This window comes from Pogona vitticeps, chromosome 4 (assembly GCF_051106095.1).
Source record: "Pogona vitticeps strain Pit_001003342236 chromosome 4, PviZW2.1, whole genome shotgun sequence".
Classification (NCBI taxonomy): Eukaryota; Metazoa; Chordata; class Lepidosauria; order Squamata; family Agamidae; genus Pogona; species Pogona vitticeps.
In genome coordinates this window covers 71,748,122-71,765,487 of record NC_135786.1, presented here as the reverse complement: position 1 = coordinate 71,765,487, position 17,366 = coordinate 71,748,122, and the positions used below count along the sequence as shown (strand labels likewise).

Sequence of the window (17,366 nt, the reverse complement as noted above, 5' to 3'; positions counted from 1 at the left end):
TCACTTGTAGAATCAGAGACAGGGAGAGGAAAGAGGGGGACTTTCATCATTTTCTTCTTTCTCTCAGTCTCTCGTTCTCTTTCCTGCTTCCTGTCTCTCTCTCACACATGCAAATTTTTTTCTTTAAATTATTACTTTTATGCCAACAATTTCTTTTGTGATAGAATTCAAGGCATAGATGGTATATGAAATGACCACACAGTACTGTGTGATGGTACACTGAGTTGTCAAATATCTCCCATCAGATCCAGAATACACTCACTTCCTCAAATCTACCACATCAAAGCTGTCCTCTGAGAGGAGCAACCCAGCTTTGAATTCTTACATGATTGAACAGTCTGTTGTTGTTTAGTCGTTAAGTCGTGTCCAACTCTTCGTGACTCCATAGACCAGAGCACGGCAGGCCCACCTGTCTTCCACTACCTCCTGGAGTTGGGTCAAATTCATGTTGGTAGCTTCGATAACACTGTCCAACCATCTCATCCTCTGTCGTCCCCTTCTCCTCTTGCCTTCACACTTTCCCAACATCTCTTTTCATGAGATGGCCAACATACTGGAGCCTCAGCTTCAGATCTGTCCTTCCAGTGAGCACTCTGGGTTGATTTCCTTCAGAATTCATAGGTTTCATCTCCTTGCAGTCCAGGAGACTTTCAAGAGTCTCCTCCAGCACCACAATTCAAAAGCATCAATTCTTTGATGGCCAGTCTTCTTTACGGCCCAGCTCTCACTTCCATACATCGCTACTGGAAAAACCATAGCTTTGACTATGTGGACCTTTATTGACAAGGCAATGTCTCTGCTTTTTAAGATGCTGTCTAGGTTTGTCATCACTTTCCTCCCAAGAAGCAGGTGTTGTTGAATTTTGTGGCTGCTGTCACCATCTGCAGTGATCATGGAGCCCAAGAAAGTAAAATCTGTCACTACCGCCTTCTATTTGCCAGAAGGTGATTGGAACAGTGGCCATGATCTTAGTTATTTTGATATTGCATTCTCCTCCTTCACCCTCATTAAAAGGTTCTTTAATTGCTCCCCACTTTCTGCCATCTGAGTGCTATCATCTGCATATCTGAGGTTACTGATATTTCTTCCGGCAATCTTAATTTCAGCTTGGGATTCATCCAGTTCAGCCTTTCGCATGATGTATTCTGCATATAAGTTAAATAAGCAAGGAGACAATATAAAGTCTTGTCGTACTCCTTTCCCAATTTTGAACCAATCAGTTGTTCCATATCCAGTTCTAACTGTTGCTTCTTCTCCCACATAAAGATTTCTCAGGAGATAGATAAGGTGGTCAGGCACTCCCATTTCTTTAAGAACTTGCCACAGTTTGCTGTGGTCCACACAGTCAAAGGCTTTGCATAGTCAATGAAGCAAATGTTTTCCTGGAACTCTCTGGCTTTCTCCATAATCCAGCGCATGTTAGCAATTTGGTCTCTTCGAAATCCAGCTTGTACTTCTGGGAGTTCTCCATCCACATACTACTACTGTGGCTCTGATCATCAGCTTCTTATAGCAAAACTCAAACTTAAACTGAAGAAAGTAGGAAAAACCACTGGGCTAGTCAAGTATAATCTAAACCAAATCCCTTATGAATAAGCAGTGGAAGTGAAGAACAGATTTGATATGATAATCGTCTGAGTTGAATTCACCCATTCCCGTCCATTTTAGTTCACTGATACCCAGGACATCAACGTTGATTCTTGCCATCTCCTGTTTGACCACATCCAGCTTACCAAGGTTCATAGATATTACATTCCAGGTTCCTATGCAGTATTTTTCTTTGCAACATCAGACTTTCCTTTCACTTCCAGACGTATCCGCAGCTGAGCATCCTTTCTGCTTTGGCCCAACCACTTCATTAGCTCTGGAGCTACTTGTACTGTACTTGTCCTCCACTCTTTCTCAGTAGCATGTTGGATGCCTTCTGACCTGAGGGGCTCATCTTCCACCATTGTATCTTTTAGCCTTTTGTTTCTGTCCATGGAGTTTTCTTGGCAAAGATACTGGAGTGGCTTGCCAGTTTTTTCTGCTCCAGGTGGATCGTGTTTAGTCAGAACTCTCCAGTAGGGCACGAGGTCGCACTGCGAGTTAAACCACAGAAGCCTCTGTGCTGCAAGGTCAGAAGTCCTGCGGTCATAAGATCGAATCCACGCGATGGAGTGAGCCCCCGTTGCTTGTCCCAGCTCCTGTCAACCTAGTGTTTCGAAAGCATGCAAAATGCAAAATGCGAATAGATGAATAGGTACCACCACAGTGGGAAGGTAACAGCGTTCGTGATTAGTTGCACGTGACCACAGAAGATTGTCTTTGGACAAACGCTAGCTCTATGGGTTGGAAGCGGAGATGAGCACCACCCCCTAGAGTCGGACATGACTGGACAAATTGTCAAGGAGAACCTTTACCTTTACCTTTACCTCCACTATGACCTGTCCATCTTGGGTGTCCCTGCACGGCATAGCCCATAGCTTCTCTGAATTACTCAAGCCCCTTCACCATGACAAGGCAGCAATCCATAAAGGGGTTGAACAGTCTAGGTGTGCAGAATTCATCACTAAAAGGGACTAATGGGCCAGTAAGACAGCAAAGGGGTAAATGTTTTTGCCAGCAAAGGTCACTGTGCAATTTAACACACATCACCAATTTCAATGCAAACCCTTACTATCATCTTGCCTTCAGATATGCCATTTGGTTCTATGGAGTCTTTGAGATCAATAAAAGTAATAAAACTGGATCCTGAAGGACTTTTCCAATTTACATGCTGTATCTACAAGGGAAGCTCCCAATGGAAATCAAAGCAGCTGTCAATTCTATTGGAACAAATGAAACCAGGAACTCATCCGCTTAATTAAAAATTCAGAAAAAACACTGCATGGAGAAGCTATAGTCTGGAACAAAGTCCAAAATCAATAGGCAGTGCACAGCACCTTTGTTATGATCAACTAGGATTCTATAACAGTGTGCAAAGTTTCAGGTTTTCCAGTAGCATTAATTAACTTAGGTGGTAAAAAAAATTGTCAGTGGGCAGGGGGCATGGAAGTTCAAAAACTAGGCTAGATGTTCAAAACACAGTGTACGCAATTGAACTATATCCCAAGCTTGATGAATCCCTGGTAGAAATACAGGTATCACACATCACCTATCAGAAATGAAGGGGAAATGGTAGATCTGTTTCTCTGAAAATGCAAGGCCCTTTGCAATCAGTGGATTTTGGACCTTTTTTTTTTTTTAACTATCGATACTATTTCTTATTGTGGCGTCCACCCTCATGCCCCTTTTGTTTGACCTTCAAGCCTCAGAGCGCACGAAGGCAAACACTCTCTTCTTTTACACTTGCTGCCACCAGGTATCACCATTACTTCAGAAAGAATCAGGTCCACACTTCAAGTCCTTTTAAATAAAACTTTGGTTTATTGATTACAGAGATTCATAAATATCTTCAGTAGCTAATCACATCTAAATTTCCCAAACTACACACTCTGTTACTCTGTCTGGCTTTTCTCTCCTGCCTGACTCTTACATTTCTCTAACTGACTCTATCTCCCTTAATCTGCTCTCTGACTCTCTGACCCCGCCTCTTATAGCATAGATCTAATAAATGGAGAATGCTACACTTATTAATTAATAAAACTTTGTCTATTTTGGTATTTGCTGTCATATAATGTGGCTGCACACACAAAAACAAACATCGCAACTTCTCACAACAAACTTCTCATTTTAAAAGTAATCTAAGGGCCTGTCCAGATGGGGGAATTTGGAGTTGTTTGGTTCTCACTAAGTTTACCTGGTTTATTTGTGAGTAAGGAGGTGGTAGGAGAGGACACAGGTGGTGCAAGCGGTTGTGTTGGGGCTGCACAGCCTTGTGGGGGCAGAACCCATGGCATCAACATAGTTCCACTCCCCACTTTTTCTTGCAGCTGTCGTTCAGCCAGCTGCGGTGGCTTTCTTTCCTTCCTTCCTCTTCTTATTTTTCATTTTTTGTTAAACAAAGTAAGTGACATATCGAAAAAGCAATGCATCAGCCTAGCATGGTATTATAACTGTGCTGCATCAGGGAAATATTTTTTTAAAAAAGATGATGACAAAAATAGAAGAGAGGGTTTCTTAATCCTCCCTTTTAATGTCATGACCCACCTAATATGTCATAAGGTTGTCACTTCTGATAATGTCGCACACAGCTCCATTTGGGTATGAACTAGCTATCTACATAGGACACACAATGGGATAACTGGAAGCATGCTGAATTGTGCTAAAAAAGAGAGAGAGAAGCCCCTAGCCTTGAACCAGAAAGGCACGCAGGATGGGTAGATCTAAGTAGAACCATGTGTGGAAGATGGCAGTTTGGTTTGAACCAAACCGTACCAACAGTGGTCCAAATGCCAATTTATATAGACCCTTAACCATAGAAATCACTGAAGGTGTATTCTTGTAAGCAGGTTAAATTTTCCTCATCTGACAGAGTATAAGGAACAAAACTTTAGAGGGGGCCGGAGGCATTTTAGTGCCAATTTGCCACTGCATATATTCACTTAAGTAAACATATATCGCCAATAGGATTCTGACCACTGCCTTCAGCATTTTAGTATATCTTGGCTTTCTTCCCTAGAATTGTTAACACACATACAAAATTCCTACTTTGTGTACTGGAATGTAATCTCATTGAAAGAGATTGTGAGTACAAAGTGTGCTGCTTATACGAGACAATTACGGAAGAATAAGACCCGTCTGGTGTAGCAGAAGAATGTCATGTGTCCAATGAAGTGACTTATTCCTCAAGGCATCTCATCCTACACGACTGTTTAAAATGCGAATACAAGGGAGAAATTTTCAGCACAGCACTAATTAAGGATAATTATTAAAACATACATTTCGAATGATCAATACCATAATGGATGCCTTTAGCACAAACATATCAATTGAGCTGAATCATTGAAGAGTTCGTTATATATACCTACACACTTAAAATGCAAAAAAGATATATATAAAATCCTTGCAGCATAAGCCCATACAGGTTTACTCAGAGTCAGTAGTAAGTCCCATTGATTTCAAATTAGTTCTAAAGGCAGCATAGCTAGCACTGCAGTATTAGATTGCAATCTTGAAGTCACTTGGCTTTATATGTAAAATTACAATCATATTTATTCAAAGAGAAATCTAAAATAACATCAATTTTTTTTTTGGCAGTACAGTACATCAATAAAAGAAATTAACGTTATGACATAAAACTAATAATCATCTTGAAAACAGATCACCATCATGTGCATTTAAAAATTGATATGTAAGACATACTACTATAATTTCATGCATCAATTTTATCCATATTTACTTGGGAGTTAGTGAGGTTTACCCCTGAATCACCAGTAACTCCAACATTTGTTCAGGAGCTCTTATGCCGTTGTTTTTGTGGTGGTGGTTATGTGGAACCAATCTGTTGGATCTTCATTCTAGAAATAAATCTATAATGGATGATTACTTTCTTGCTCTTTTTGAGAGATAATAACACTACACATATGCCCATTTGGAACTCAAATAGTCTAGAAATAATTGCTTTGATTTTTGATGGGAAAACTAAACTCCAAATGTGCCATTAATTTGGAAAACAAAGACTAAAAGAAGCAAAACTCAGTGAATTGTGCCCCTGGTAGTATCTTGTGAACTTAAACGTCTAGTTTTATATAACATCCTGGGTAGAAAGGTTCTTTCCAACAGAAAACCTTTATATTTACAACACTGAAATGAAACATGCTCAAATTCACAGAAGCCTTATGATGGTCAAAATACAGAACACTAGTTATTTTACACTTTTTTTAAAAATTTAAAGTCTAGATTTTAGAAAAACATGAAGCTAGGGTCAGAGGATCATCTGTGATGCTAGATGTAGCCTGCCTGACTAATGAACGGGGCTGTGTGGTAACGTAGTAGCTGTATAAGTTGAGCAAGTTACTATTTTTAGCAGTGATAAGCAGTCTGAAATTCTTTCCTCAATAAGAGTGTTCTAAAAATAAAGTGCTTTGCCATGTTTCAAAACAAATACACTTTTGACTTGCTACTTTTTATGTTCCTTTCTATACGTTCTGGAATCTGAAAAGCATGCTATGCCTTATATTTTGCATGTGTAAAGTAAACCCACAAGCTACCTGTTAAGAGTAACAAAATATCTATGACTTTGCAGGGTAGCAGGAAAATACATCTTTAGAGCCAGAACAACACCTTTCTTCACAGAATGAAAATTTTTACAAAGTAACAATTGTTCCAAATCAGGATTGTTATGAAATAACAAGAGGGCAATTGCAATGGGACATGATCCTAGAATGATACAGCCCACAGTTCCTGCTGAAACTAAACTGTGTTGTTACTCAAACAGCCTGAACTACACAGCCTGTCCTTGACTTTTCAGAATGGTATCTGTGGTGAGTCAGCAGCAGCAGAAGCAAGATTCCTGTGTGGTCTTTAAAATCTAACACATTTCTTATGGCATCAGCTCATGAGGTACAGTCTTTGAAAGTTTGTGCTGTAATAAAATTAGTCATCTTTAAGGTGTCACAAAGATTCCACTGACCAGCTGTACGGTAGAATATGGTTATTTTCACTTGAAACAATTATATATAGGAAGTAATCTTGACAGATAAATATTACATACTCCTAGTAATATTGTATGTACGTACAGTACTGTATTCTGCTTGCCAAAACACTATCCTTTTCTATGTACATATTTAAAAATGCAGTTCTCCTTTGCATTTAATCCAGTAACCTTTTTAATATTTTTGATCTATCACCTCAGGATGTTATAAATCCATTTAAAATTGTGTTTATTATAGCACCCAAGCTGATGTGACACAGGGAATAAAATATGGGCAATGTTAGTATAGCTATAACCCTAGTTTGATCATTATGGATGCCAATTCATCCCACCCCCTTGCTCTTCTGTCTATTAACAGTATATCATTGTGCAGACATTAGTGAGTGATAATACTTATCTCCAGTCTCCGAAAGGCTTCACCTGCTAATTCCTGCATAACAAGCTGCTATAAACGGTACACAAGTAGACCAAGCCAATTTTTTTTCTGGCAACTGCATTGCTAATGTTTTGCTTCACAGGATGACACAAAAAAGATGCCAGCTCTCTATATATCACCTACTTTTACAGGTTGCAACAGGGGATATGCCTCATCATCCCCTTTGCCCTGATACTTTATGGACTAATGGACAAGATTGAAAGGCTATGTGCCTAATAACAATTCAGGAAATTGCTGAGTAAGAATGTTTAAAAAATCAGGGAAACTGACCTCTACAGCTACATCCAATTATCCTTCTATATCTGTCAATCATCAGAAGGTAAATCCACCATACCACTTTAATCATCTGTATCTCCCATGCCAACTAAGCAAAATTCTTCTGCACAGACAGAACAAGACTTTTAAAAAGTACCCCTGCTTTTTAAAAAAAGAAAAGAAAACAGCGTTGGGTAAAGTATTCCATTTTGAGAAAAAGACTAGCCTTTTTCTTCCACCATAGCCTTACTGTGCCTATAATTATTTGTGTTTTATTTTGTATTATGTATAGCAACTCTTCCTAACCATTCAACACTCTTCCCATTAACCAGAAAAAAAAATACTGCACAAAAAATATATATCAAACCATTATTGCTGCTTCAGACAAAGTTATGTGTCTTTATTTGGCTTTCTTACTGCCAACCATTAATAATTAATAATAAACAGTCTGCTTTGTAATCCATAATTTGCTTACAGTAAGCAACTGATACAGAGATACTATTGTTTCACTCCCACGGGACTTGTTAAGTTTACTTGGATGTCTTGAGAGATGAAGACAAGAGAGAAAGTATTATCTGTTATCTGGTGTCTGTGGCAACTCAGGTTCCAAACAGACATTTCTGTCTCCACAAAGCTAAGCAAAAGCACAAGATTTCCAACACTATTTATTGTCTGCCTGCATTTATGTGTTTATGTGTTTCAATAGAATGCTATAAAACCAGTATACTGAAGGACAGACTCCCCTTGAGCAAGTAGTTGAGTGATTTTGGCAAGATTGTGAGAAATAGTTTAACTCGGTTATTGCAGCAAACCTTAGAAAGTTAGATGTTAACTGCTCTATGCTTTGCTCTGACCTCCTACATCACACTGAAAGAGTATTTAACTCCAAGAAAGATATTAACTCCATATAATTTTGCATTAGTTTTTCTGCCCACATATTAATCATTCATCTGAAGCATAATAAAAAATTAAGGCAGAAATCTGGTTCCCATTTACTTAAGGGTAAGGTAACGGCGTTCTGTGTCTAGTTGTGCTGGCCACGTGACCACAGAAACTGTCTATGGACAAATGCTGGCTCTATGGCTTGGAAATGGGGTTGAGCACTGCCCCCTAGAGTCGGACACGACTGGACTAAATATCAAGGGGAACCTTTACCTTTACCTTTTAAAAGGTTCCCTTACTTTGGCTGGATAGCTCAGTAGTAGAGGCTGGGATTTCAATTCCCCACTGTGCCATACTGGCTCTATAGGCGGCTTTACATTATAGAAACATATTGGAAAACCTAATACTGTTTGACTGGTGGCATTTCCCCCCCTTGCCCTAAGTGCTTTGGGAAATGGCAAGCTAAGCAGTAAGCCTGGATTTTGAAGTGCTAAGCGACTGGTGAACCACTTTCTGAGTAGTACGTACCCTGAAAATTCTGAATAGGGTTGCCATCGACTTGACAGCAGTTAATTATTATTATTATTATTATTAATGAAAGAGACAACAATGTTGATAGGGGCTGAGTGAAAGAAGCAGCCATGTGATTTAAGAATGGCTGTTATGGCTACAGCACTGGAATTAAACTGAAGAGGCCTTGATTCAAGTATGTAATCAATCCACTATGATTTTACTGGGATTATTGTGAACCCAAAATCTAATCGAATCACAAGCTCAAAAACATGATTACGAAATATAGTTGTGATCCTGCATACGGTAACTTGGGACTGAACATAACTCAGTGCAATGGGACTGATTTCTGTATCTGAGCAAATAGGCAAATGGTAATGAGGCATGAGGAGAAAGTGATTTGATTGCATTCCGATAACAGTCTTCGGGAAAAGTACTCAAAATTATAAAGATTTTCCATGGACTTCCCAGTAGAGAAGCAAAATGGGAAAATGGGAAGATATAGGATATTCTTCTAGGAAACAGATACTTAACAGTGGCAACCTCCAATCCCATGGTGACCCTTCTCTCTCAGGCAACAGACTCCTTCCTGGTGACAAGAATATTTATGTTCAAGGTACAGATGCTGTTCTAAATGTCATTTACAGGATTACTGAGGAACAAGTTTAGATGAGATGATGGGCCCTGTGCCCACCCTGGGGGAACGTTTATCTGGCTCAAAGTGCTGCACAATACACAGAATAGTTTGGAGGATGGGAGTTAGGCAAGCCTGCATAATTCATCAAGGGAAGGGCAGAAGTGTGTAGCTACACATTTTTGCACTCTTTGCCTCCCAGTTCCCTCAGTCTTTCATCATCCAAAGTTCTATATGTTGTGTACTCCTCAGGATAGGAACCTACTCTTCCACAACTATCCAACTTAAGTCTCCCTTTTTGAAAACCCTTTAAACAGTCATGAGGAGCCCAATCCCATATCCCAGGGGATCCCGAGAGTGCAGGTTATTTCTAAGCTGTGGTCCCTTTCCTAACCCCAGTAGGAGCTTCTCACAGCTCCACGAACCCAGCCCCCTCTTCTACCCCTCTTTCCCCGTTAGAGCAAAACTCAGTCTAGCACAACTCCGAAGCATTCTTTCTACCTTGTGGAGGTGCAGGTGGAAAGGGCGGGAAGGGAGAGAGGGCGAGAGGAGGGGAGGAACGGTATATACTGGATACACGTGCAAGTCTCTGAACGGACTTCATGGATGAATGGGGAGGGGGGCGCTGAGACTTTCCCTGTGCCTAGGAGAGCCTTCAGCAACACAGCGGATGGGGGGAGGCACTGATTATTCTGGAAACTCTGCGGGCATTTGTGAGGTGGAACGAGGGGTGGCGGGGTTGAGGGAATGAAAGATGGAGAGGACCACGACTGGCCTGGGAGAGGGGCCCTTGCTGGGGGAGGAGGCGCGCAGAGACCGCCTGTCTGCTCCCTGTCTGGGTCGCGGCTTGGGAAAGCACCTGCTCGCGCGCGCGCGCGCGCTCCTCAGGCCGGCGGGAAAGGGGCCCCTCCCTCGCGCGCCCCCCCTCCGTCTCTTCCCATCCCCGCCTCCCTGTCTGCTCGTTCCCGCGGCCCCGCTTGCTTGCTTGCTTGCTTGCTCGCGCGCCCCTCCCGCCTGTGCCGCCTCTCCCCTCCACTGCCCCATACTCAGCTCTTGACTTTGCCGAAGGTGCCGACCCCCAGCGTGTCCCCCAGCACGTAGTGGCCGATCTTCACCCGCCCGTCGTGCTTCGGCGGCTGCTTCTCAGCCATCTTCGCCGGGCTTTGCGCTGCCACTGCCGGTGCTGCTGCTGCTGCTGCTGCTGCGAGCGCTGCTGCCGCCGCCGCCGCCGGCCCGGCCGGACCACAATGCAGCAGGGCCGGGAGGGGAGGCAAAAGGGAGAGGGTGACGGGCGGCCGCTCCGGCGGTGGCGGCGCGGCGACCACAACAGCAGCCCGTGGCGGTCAGGGAGGGACGAAGGGAGGGCGGGCGAGCGAGCGAAGGGGGGGGGGACAGGTGAGGAGATGGAGGGCGCGCCTGTTGCGCCAGATGACAATCTCCCCCCCCCCCAAGGATGCAATATTTGGCGAGGGATTCGTCTGGCATTCCTGGAGTCAAGTAATAGATGCATCAGCCATCTCTGACATCTCCACTCTGCTTATGCTCAGGAGCCATGAATCAGCCATCTTGACATCTCCACTCTCCTTATGCTCAGGAAAAGATTCTGTTCTTTTTGTTGTTCAGAATGTATTCACTTTAAGGCTGCAGTTACGTGTCACGTCTCAGATTTATTTATTTATTTATTTATTCAGTTTTTACCCCGCCCCTCTAGACAACGTCTACTTGGGGCAGCTTACAAAAATTAAAACACATTAAAACAATGTAGAAAATATCTAGCATAATGCAATTATTATAACTAATACTATCCAAGATGGCAACATTAAGAACCAGAAAAAAAAAGGGGGGGGGAAGAACTTAGGTGACTGGGAGGGAGGCCTGTCTGAATAACCATGTTTTTAGTTGGTTTTTGAACACACCCAGCAAGGGTGCCAGCCCAATTTCAATGGGAAGTGTGTTCCACAGCCGAGGGGCAACCGCTGAGAAGGCCCATTTTCTTGTTTTCTCCTTCCGGGCCTCCCTCAGCATCAGTCCCCTCAGCCGTCCCTGCTGGCTATGTCGGGTGACTCGGGTAGATCTGGGTGGGAGGAGGCGATCTGCCAAATATTGAGGTCCCAAACCGTTTAGGGCTTTATATGTAATCATTAATACTTTGAAGTCAGACCTAACCAAACATTGAAAACACAAGCGTGTATATTTTTTTTCACGAGAAGTAGGGAAAAAAAAGAAATGTGGACCACCATAAAATAAAGGGATGAGGCTGTGGGTCGTGTGTGCCTAGGGGGAATTTAAGTAACTGGTGGAGAAAGAGCCTAAGTTCAAGGAGTTAATTAAAACCTGACAACACATCAAGCCTAACCATTTTTAAAGCATATTTCCTTTGAATATTTCCGAGTAAAAAGGCAAATGTTGGTTACAGTATGTTTCAAAGCTACAACATATTCCTGGATTTAGAATTTCTCAGAATCTGGGCTTTGCCGGAATAAAATGTACAAGCTTTAGTTATACTTTTATATTTGCTGATATCCTGTAATATGCAAAAAAGAAAAGATAGAAGAAATCTCAATGAAACTTTAGTGAATGGAAGACAATGAAAAGTTGTTAATGTGAATAGAGTATTAAAAGCGTGCACATTTCAGTAATTTCCACCCAAAACCTCCAGTTCTGTTGGATACTGGAAGTTTCCAATTTTGCTTTTGTAGAAAGGCTGCTGGACCATTTTCTTGGCGATACCATTAGATAGTAGGGAAGGAATAAATGACCATTGCATATATTGAATGGGAATGTTTCCCCATTGGCTGAATTATTGCTATTGATTTTTCAGTTACATTTATATCCCTCCATTCTTCAGTGAGCTCAAGATGGTGTAAGTGATTCTCCTTTTCCCCACACTGACCTCAACAACAACCCTCAGAGGTAGACAAGAAAGGCTCATCCATTGTCACTCACGGCTAAACAGAGATTAGAACCAGGATTTCCCACTGTGTGATGTGGGGAGGGGGTATCTGGCAATACCCTCAAATACTATTTACTCTTGTTATCTTGTTTTGTGCTACAAGGTATCAGGTAGCACTGGGTTGTGGTTTTGATACTATACAAAGGCCAGGCCGGCAGAAAAATAATATACAGTGGTGCCTCGCTAGACAGTTACCCCGCATGACATTTTCCTAGACATTGACTTTTTGTGATCGCTATAGTGATTCGCAAAACAGTGAGACCTATGGGGGAATTTCGCTGGACAATGTTTGGTCCCTGCTTCGCAAACCGATTTTTGCTAGACAACGATTTTGACAGCTTCCTCCGCGCTCACAAAACAGGTGTTTTCAGGACCTAAGCTTCACAAGACAGCGATTTAAACAGCTGATCAGTGGTTCGCAAAGCGGCTTTCCTATGGGCAATCTTTGCTAGACCACGATGATTTTTCCCCATTGGAATGCATTAAACAGGTTTCAATGCATTCCAATGGGGAAATGCTTTTCACTAGATAATGATTTCGCTAAGCAGCAATTTCAGTGGAACGGTTTATCATCGTCTAGCGAAGCACCACTGTATGCAGGAAGCAATCTTCGGTAACACTTGGGACACCTTAGTATTAACGCCTGATGGAACAAGTGAGTTTTTGAGAAAAAACTCTGTGATACTACATAGCATGGAAGGCTGATGGCTGATGAAGAAGATTCTTTACTCTGTTTTGTCCTTTACTGCCAGACTTCAGGGAGGAGAGAGCAGATAGCAACACACTTCTGTGTAGGCAGTGGTGTTTTGAAGAAGTACCAAGAAAAGATAATTATGAAATGACAAAAACTAATCTGGCTGTGTGAGGGTGGGGGTGTCTATACATGTGTGTCTGCCTATATGAGCGATTGTTCTGATAATCTGCTAATTTGGAGAGAAGTAAATAAATAAATAAATAAATTAGCAGTGCCTAGAAGAGGCACATACTATGCACATAGGCTGCATGAGAGGTTGTGCTCGTGGCATAACAAAAATCAATGACAGGCAAAAGTGCCAAACTGGAAATTGAATATGAAAATGTGGTTATAATATTTATTCTAATACCTGATAGGTCCAGAAACAGAACAATACACTGGGTGGTAGATTACTTTTAATTAATTTATGTTTTAATATGATGCTTTGTTTAATTGTGTTTTAATATTATAGGTTTCTGAAGTTTTAAGCATTTTGTTAATCTTGTGAGTTACGTACTTTGAATTTCATTTTTAGGGGAAAGGAAGGATGTACATTTAAGCAAACACTGTATTCTTCCGAAAGATGCAAATCTCAGGGCTGGTGCAGGATTTCTCAAACTTTTTCATCCCCTTCCAAACTTACTCTGCCTCCCACCCACCCCTACACCAAATCCATGGGTAGCAGGCAGAAGCAGAAAATTCTGCAAACTACATGTACACAGCTCATGCTGACTACAGTGGGGTCTTGACTTGAGAACTGAATCCGTATTGGAAGGCAGTTCTCAAGTCAAAAAGTTCTCAAGTCAAATCTGCATTTCCCATAGGAATGCATTGAAAACCATTTAATCCGTATCTGCTCTTTTCCGTCCATAGAAACTGATGGGAAGCTGCTATTCCGCCTTTGACCACTAGAGGGGGATACTTTGTTTCTTTTTTTCTTAGGTCAAGAAAGGTTAAGGGAAGGCAGGGAAAATACAGTCCAGGCAGTACAGTACCAGGCAGTCTGAAGACTGTCTCCCAATCCACTATCTAAACACTGGGAGGAGTGAGAAAGCAGACAGGCACCCTTTTCACTGGCCAACAGTTAACTGAAAGTTCACTTTTTGCACTTTCCCTGCCTCCCACGTGGTTTTTTTTAGTTCTTAACTCAAATCTAAGTATGTAAGTCAAGTCAATATTTTCCTATGAGAGCGGTTCTTAAGTCAAAATGTTCTTAACTCAAGCCGTTCTTAAGTCAAGACCCCACTGTAAAGATCTGTGAACTGTGGCACTTATTCAAGAGCAGTGTAAGAAGAAAAACTGTTCTCTGATTGAACCTGTTTTAAAACCATCCAGCCAGGGAAGGGGGCAGCACGAGGAGATGCTGCTATGGTTGGAACATGTTGCTTGCCTTTTCCCAGGCTTAAGGCCATTTGGAACAATAATTAAAACCACAAAGCACAGTAAAAATAGAGCAGTAAGTTAGCAATAAAACACGGGACCTGAAATTATGCCAAGTTGCTAACATCAGTTTTCCCTGTTTTCGTTCCTTTTCTTCCCACCCATTACACCCAGCCTGTTTTCCTCTTCCAGTTGACAACAGTGTACTACCATTATTTTCAGTTTTCATTTGATTGGATCTTTAGGACAAGTGGTCCCCCTGTACAGGTATTTCTTTTAGATTTCTTGTATTTTTTGCTAATCTTGGGTTTTCTCTAACCCCAGCCCTTCCTTCCCATTTCTCAGTACCCACGTTGTGGCTCCAGACTTGTTGGTGCTCACCACCTGCCCTTCAATATTAGAAGAAATAAAGATTAAAAGTGTGTCTGGCTGGATAGCTCAGTGATTTAGGTATCTGGCTGTAGAAAGAGAGGTTGGGAGTTCAATTTCCCACTGTGCCCCCTATGAGGAGAGCCAGCCTGTGTGGCCTTGGGCAAGCTGCACAGTCCCAAGGCACCCCCGAAGAAGGGAACAGTAAATGACTTCTAAGTACTGTATTCTCTACCTGGAAAATCCGGAAAAAGGATAACCATGAGTTAGAATTGACTTGACAGTACATCATCATCAAAGACAACAAAAAGTCTTGTGGCACCCTGAAAACTAACTAGTTTTATTTAGGACAAGCTTTCATGGTCTGCAGCCCATTTCTTCAGAGACATGGAGTGTTGCCTCAGTAAACATTCTTATACATGTGGGAGTGATGGTGATGGAAGCGAAATGTAATGGCTGTACATAGCTACCAGCATGATGATGGCCTTAAAGATAGACTCTTAATGGTAGTCTTTAAGGGGCTTGATAATACACATATTTCTTAGTCAAGATAGACCATAGAAATCATACGATGAGGTAAGGAGGGGATATGGTGGGGATGGTAGATAGAATGGTGGTTAATGGCTTTTCTCGAAATATAATAAAAATTCTATTTATAATGTGACGTACAGATGTGATGTTATAAGTCCAATAATCCCATACATCTGGCATGGGTGGCATTTAATTTTTAGTTCCTCTGTTTCTATAGAGCCAAGCTGCAGATGCAATCATGCTCAGATACCAAGTGCCAAAAAAATCCAAATTAATTTTAAAAAACAAAGGAAAGCTATCTGCTCAGTCCTTATAAATAGATTTGGAGGTTTAAACATATGTTTTCCTCACCAAATGTAATGTTTTTGAAGTTAAGTTCCCTAAAATATTTCAGGCATGATTATTCTTCCTGCTCCATCAAGTGTTTGACCCCCTATGACAAAAATAATGTTAGTTTTTGTCCGCGCCTTATACAATTATACCTTGTCAACTATTTCTTTTTAAAAATGTGGAAGAATCCAATCGTTGCCACATAGATGACCTTTAAGACTATCTAAACTAGCAACACCCTTCAGGGATTGCTGCCTTGTCGTGGTGAAGGGGCTTCAGTGATTCAGAGAAGCTATGGGCTATGCTGTGCAGGGACACCCAAGACAGACAGGTCATAGTGGAGAGTTCTGACTAAATGCAATCCACCTGGAGCAGGAATTGGCAAGCCACTCCAGTATCTTTGCCAAGAAAACTCCATTGACAGGAACAAAAGGCTAAAAGATATGACATTGGAAGATGACCCCTCAGGTCAGAAGATGTCCAACATGCTACTGAGGAAAAGCAGAGGACAAGTAGCTCCAAAGCTAATGAAGTGGTTGGGCCAAAGCCAAAAGGATGCTCAGCTGCTGATGCCCCTGGAAGTGAAAGGAAAGTCCGATGCTGCAAAGAAAAACTTGGATTACTGTGATGTTGAAAGGTCTGCCTTGGATTTGTATTGAAATAATTCTATCATAATTTAGAGATTGTATACCAGCAGAGCTTTTCCCACTCTTTTGTTGACAATGAGGGCTACTCCATTTCTTCTATGGGATTCGTGCCCACAATAGTAGATATGGTAATCATCTGAATTGAATTCGCCCATTCCTGAATTTGCAGCAAATTATATTGGCAATTATAGGCCCGTCGCCAATGTTTCTTTCATTAGTAAAGTGGCTGATCAGTTTCAGGTGCATTTGGATTAAACAAAAGCCCTGGATCCATTCCAGTTGGGCTTCAGGCTGCGCCACAGTACAGAAACAGCATTGGTCGCCCTGTTAGATGACCTATTGAGGGAGGCTGACAGAGGGAAAACATCTCTGTTGGTCCTCCTCGATATCTCAGCCACCTTTGATACCATCAACCACGGTATCCTCCTGGGGAGGCTCTCCGAGCTGGGAATCAGTGGCCTGCCATTGGCCTGGCTCTGATCCTTCTTGGAGGATCATCTTCAGAGAGTACAGCTTGGGGACAGTGTATTGGCTCAGTGGAATCTCAGTTGTGGAGTTCCGCAGGGCTCAACCCTTTCCCCAATGTTGTTTAACATCTATATGAGGTCACTGGGTGTGTGGAGCATCATGCCATCAGTATCAGGGCATGTAGAGCATCATGCCATCAGTATGCGGATGACTCTCAGTTTTACATCTCCTTTTTTCCAACTACAGAGGATGCCGTTCTGTCCCTTCAACGCTGTTTGGGGGCTGTACTGCAATGGATGCAGGAAAATGGGCTGAGGGTGAACCTGGACAAGACGGATGTCCTGAGGGTGGGTGGACCCACCATCAGAGGTTTGGGAAACTCCCTCTCTTTCGGGGGGTGACTCTCATTGCTAAGAGTGAGGTTCACAGCTTGGGCCCGGTGCTCACCATGGAAACTCAGGTGGTGTCAGTGGTCCGCACTGCCTATTTTCATCTTTGGTGGATTGCCCAGCTGCGTCCCTTTCTTGACGTTGGTTCACTCACCACCTTGGTCCATGCGCTCGTAATCTTGAAATTAGACCACTGTAATGTGCTGTACGTGGGACTACCTTTGAGATTAATGCGGAAACTCCAAATGGTGCAGAATGCAGCGGCCATACTT

The 17,366-nt window shown here is 42.2% G+C and overlaps 1 protein-coding gene across 5 annotated transcripts in view; it reads right to left on the bottom strand.

Annotated features, from left to right (window-relative positions):
* PRKAA2 (protein kinase AMP-activated catalytic subunit alpha 2) overlaps positions 1-10,542 on the bottom strand; it is a 29,359-nt gene extending 18,817 nt beyond the window's left edge. The window contains exon 1 of one of the 5 annotated variants that reach the window (XM_072997670.2): positions 10,346-10,542. In XM_072997670.2, coding sequence (XP_072853771.2) covers positions 10,346-10,445 — 100 coding nt within the window. In that variant the 5' untranslated portion in view covers positions 10,446-10,542. Of the gene's footprint in view, positions 1-3,781; positions 6,126-10,345 lie in introns of those variants that run through there. The other 4 variants (XM_020789874.3, XM_072997671.2, XM_072997674.2 and 1 more) reach the window with 4 other exon arrangements.
* Between the last annotated feature and the right edge of the window lie 6,824 nt (positions 10,543-17,366).